At 37.8% G+C, this 4,358-nt stretch overlaps 1 protein-coding gene across 1 annotated transcript; it reads right to left on the reverse strand.

The window, feature by feature from the left end:
- Positions 1-2,758: 2,758 nt before the first annotated feature.
- LOC116109153 (transcription factor MYB114-like) lies at positions 2,759-3,656 on the reverse strand. Its single transcript, XM_031395386.1, has 3 exons — positions 3,530-3,656; positions 3,315-3,444; positions 2,759-3,209 (listed from the first exon to the last, which is right to left on the reverse strand). Exons 1-3 carry the CDS (start codon positions 3,645-3,647, stop codon positions 2,759-2,761), a joined length of 699 nt encoding a protein of 232 aa, XP_031251246.1. The 5' UTR covers positions 3,648-3,656.
- Positions 3,657-4,358: the final 702 nt, after the last annotated feature.

The following is a 4,358-nucleotide window of genomic DNA, read 5'->3' on the forward strand; positions in this document are numbered from 1 at the left end:
ACAGTCCATATCATAATTCAAACACATATATTAAAAAAAATATAACAAAAAACTATTAATATTTACCTGCATTGCCCATGGGAAGCCCAACAAATTGTACGTCGCCGGTCTATTCTTCTCGGCCCATTGGGAGTGCTTTAACGCCAGGTCTTTGCTTGCAAGGACTCTATGGTTCGCTTAAATGATATCCGTCCCCACGGATAAGCATTAAAGAAGTTCAAGTTGCTTACAAACTTCACCCAATCAATATCAATGACTTTTGTTGAGTCACTAGCCATTAGGATCGAATGTAAGAATAATACCAAGCACAGTTTAAACGTCTCTGAATCGTTAAACTCATTATCTTTTAACCTGTCTTCTAATTCATGTGCCTTAATAGACTTGTTCCCCGCCAAAACCTTGTTAGCCAACCTTTTGGCTCCTGTACTGTTCGTTATTCTTTTTTCCTCAACCTCACCTGGCAATTCCCCACATCTTAAGCCAATCACCAACGCATATTCCATCATCCCGAAATGTATTGGCTTTCCATCCACCATGAACCACATTTTGTGCTTTTTGTTGCTTTTTATTGAGTGCAGCAACATATAATGCACTCCCGACCCCCAGAATGTCTTTTTCCATTTTGTGTCCATATCCCAAAAATGACTGAAACAAGTCTCTTTGAATCGTCTTTTCACCATTCCTCACTGTCCCTAAAATCTCCGTTAAAACATCCCAACTTGACCTCATTGTCACCCTCACAGGGAAGTACGGTACCATATCGCTTACAAGTTACAACCTCCAATCCATATTCTCTATAGTTTACGCTCCGAAAAATCTGCACAATCGATATAAACAAAATATCAGCAAAAAAATTAAACCAAATCAAATATAAATAAAATACGCTCCGGAAGAATCGCTTAAGCGATGGGCAGATGATTCTGCCTCATACAAGATCTCTTAAGCGGTTCGTCGATTTTACTCTTGGTCGCTTAAGCGATCTCTTCCGAGGCAGAATCAACATCTGCCCAGATCTAAGATCGCTTAAGCGTTCTTCTATATCGCTTAAGCGATTCGACACTTTTACTCTGAAATCGCTTAAGCGATTATAGATCTGGGCAGATTTGATTCTACCTCGGAAAAGATCGCTTAAGCGATCTTAAATCGCTTAAGAAACCAAGAGTAAAAGCGACTCATCACTTTTACTCTTGGTCGCTTAAGCGATTACAGATCACTTAAGAGATCTTGTACGAGACAGAATCAACATCTGCCAGATCTAAGATCGCTTAACCGATTCATCGCTTTTACTCTTAAGCAATCCTAAATAGCTTAAGCGACTAAGAGTAAAAGCCATCAATCGCTTAAGCGATACAAATGATCGCTTAAGCGATCTTAGGTCTCGGCAAGTACAAATGCCTTTTCTTAGGCGCCCTCCTCTTCTTTGGCGGCCTCCTCCTCCTCCTCGTCTGAACTCTCGCCGGACTCCTCTTCCTGGCCTGAATTCTGCCCGGCCTCCTCTTCCTCTTAAGAACCGTTTTGCTCCTGTTCTCTCTCTTGTTGTGCCGCCGTCGTCTTCGTTGCTGGAACACCTTCACTGATCGGAGGATTCACCGGAGCAGCCATTGAACTGCTTACACGGCCGGATTCTACGATTCGAAGAGGCGTTGGATTTTCCTCCTCATTGTGAATGTCAGCCATGGTTTTAATAAAGGAAGAAGTTTTAGGATTGAATTTGGGTGTGAAAATTTGCAAGAATGTGGACTATTATCGCCGGAAATTGCACAGAATGCGTTTAGGGATTGAAGATATCGATTTTTGCCTTAATTGGTTTCGATTAAGCGATTTGAATGGGTGGGGCTCTTTTTCAAATTTCAAATTTTAAAAACTTTTATTAATTATATATTGTCCTCATATGTTTTAATCTTTTCATTTTAACACATTTTACATGTTTAATGGATCCTAGCTATGCCACGTCAGCTTCTCTAAATTAAAAAAAAAAAATGAAAAACAGTTTCAAGGTCATTTTCTTAAATCGAAACTTGGGATGGNTAGCGGTTCCAAAAAATTGGAACCGGAACCTACCCGCACAGTGCAGGTTCTGGGTAGGTTCCGGTTCTGGTTCTGGTTCTTATCCCTAGTTCCGGTTCTACCCGCTACCCGTGCTCACCCCTAGTTTTATCAAGATTTATTATAATTTGATCACAAAAATAATGTTATCTTTTTACATATGACGTATTGTTAACATGTCAACAGAATTTTATTTATTTATTTTTTTTTTTTGATGATGAGGTGTTTGGACTAACTTACAGTTACTTCAACTAATCTCTCAAAACCCTAGAATTATCGATCGAGTAAAAATTTTAGTAATTATCTTTATCAATAACTACAAAGAGACTCAAATTCAAGACCTCTGAAATAATAAACATATGCGTTCATATGGAACCATATACATCAATATAATTAAAATTTTATTTTTTGTACATAGAAAGAACGCATGTTCAAAGCATATGTATCTTAAAGAGTAATGCTATGCGTACTCACGGATCTTACTAACCATCTTACTAATATTTGTTAAAATTACATATGGTATTTATATTATATTTATAGTACTTGTACTATATTTTATATTTATAAAGATTAGTACGATGGTTAAAACACTCAAGTACGTATGGTATTATTCCTGCCTTAAAAGCACACGTCTATTTCACACAATTATTGCAAGCCCAAATCGGGTTAAATTTATAACATAGTACATATATACTACTAAATATGACTGAAATTAAAGATTCCAAATGTTCAAATCCTGAAGAGACAAGTCATTAATCCAAAAGCCGTCCTCTATGGTTTCATTAAAAGTACTGTTGACTTCCATCTCATTTCCTGAAGTTCTAGCGTCTTCATCAAATTCATTTCCTGTACTTAACAAGCTTTCCCACCACGACGTATTTTCATTATTGTTATGTGGATCCAAAGGCTTCTTGCAAAGATCGTATCCGGGTTGAATGCTGTTTCCAATAAGAGAATATTCGTTCTTCATCAATGATGAGCTTTTAGATAAGAGCCGAGGTCGAGGTTTTATTACTTTGACACATTCTGATTCTGTCTTCTGAGCCTTTCCTTTCGCATCTTTGTTGCAGGAAATTACAGGTTTTTTGCGGAGATGTGTGTTCCAGTAGTTCTTCACGTGATTAGCTGTTCTTCCAGGCGGCCTGCACGCAATAAGAGACCATCTATACAAATATTCTATAAAAATTAATTTAAGTAGACTTCCTGAGAATCTAATGATAATAAATGAACTGAGTTGATATATTTTGTTTTAAATCTTCTGCACTTGCCTATTGCCTAGCAGCTTACGAAGCCTCAGAATCAAGTCAACTTCATCAGCTTCAAAGTCTTCTCTCTTGATATTTGGCTTCAGATAGTTCAGCCACCTCAATCTACAGCTTTTCCGGCATCTATTTAGACCTGGAAAAATACAAGAAAATTTTCAAGCAAGCAGCCAATATTTCATGATGTAGGAAATATGTTAGCAAATAATTAACTAAATTACCTGCTATGAGAGGAACTTGATACCATTTTCCCTCCCCATACTTCACAACATACTTTCTAAGAGGTACATCTTCCTCCCCTGTCCAGGCACCCTTTCGAACGCCTAAAGACCGCTTCATTATAAAACCCGCTAATACTTGAACAAATTGCATTTGAGAGAAGAAAATTTTTTATTCAGCTTAAGGGATTCGTTTACAAGCAGAGAAGCTTATATATATACTAGTAACTATAGTTAGTCAACCACAGTTAATTAACCATAACAACTAATTAACAACTAACTAATAGATTACTAACTAACTAACAGATTAATTAGCTAACTAAACTAATTAACTGATTATACTAATAATCCAATATCCCCCCTCAAGTTGGTGGGTGATAGAGGTCAAACACCCCCAACTTGGACAATAAATGCGGATGAAGAGTGGAGGGAACAGTTTTGGTGAACAAATCGACTGGCTGATCCTTGGTAGGGACATGAACAGGTTGCACCAGACCATCCTTGAGCTTGTTACGAACTATATGGCAGTTGATGTCGATGTGTTTAGTTCGTTCATGGAAGATAGGGTTAGAAGCAATGTGTAATGTAGACTTGCTGTCACAGCCAAGAGGAATAGGCAGTTGAGGGAAAAAACCAAGTTCCTGAAGAAGTTGATTAAGCCAAATCAGCTCACAAATAGTGGATGCCATAGCTCGGTACTCAGCTTCAGAAGAGTACTTAGAGACTGTAGCTTGACGTTTTGATTTCCAAGAGATTAAAGAATGCCCCAACAAGATGCAAAAACTAGTGATCGATTTACGGGTCATCAAACAAGATGCCCAATCAGAATCAC

The sequence above is a fragment of the Pistacia vera genome, unplaced genomic scaffold, assembly GCF_008641045.1.
Source record: "Pistacia vera cultivar Batoury unplaced genomic scaffold, PisVer_v2 Contig118, whole genome shotgun sequence".
NCBI classification, from domain to species: domain Eukaryota; kingdom Viridiplantae; phylum Streptophyta; class Magnoliopsida; order Sapindales; family Anacardiaceae; genus Pistacia; species Pistacia vera.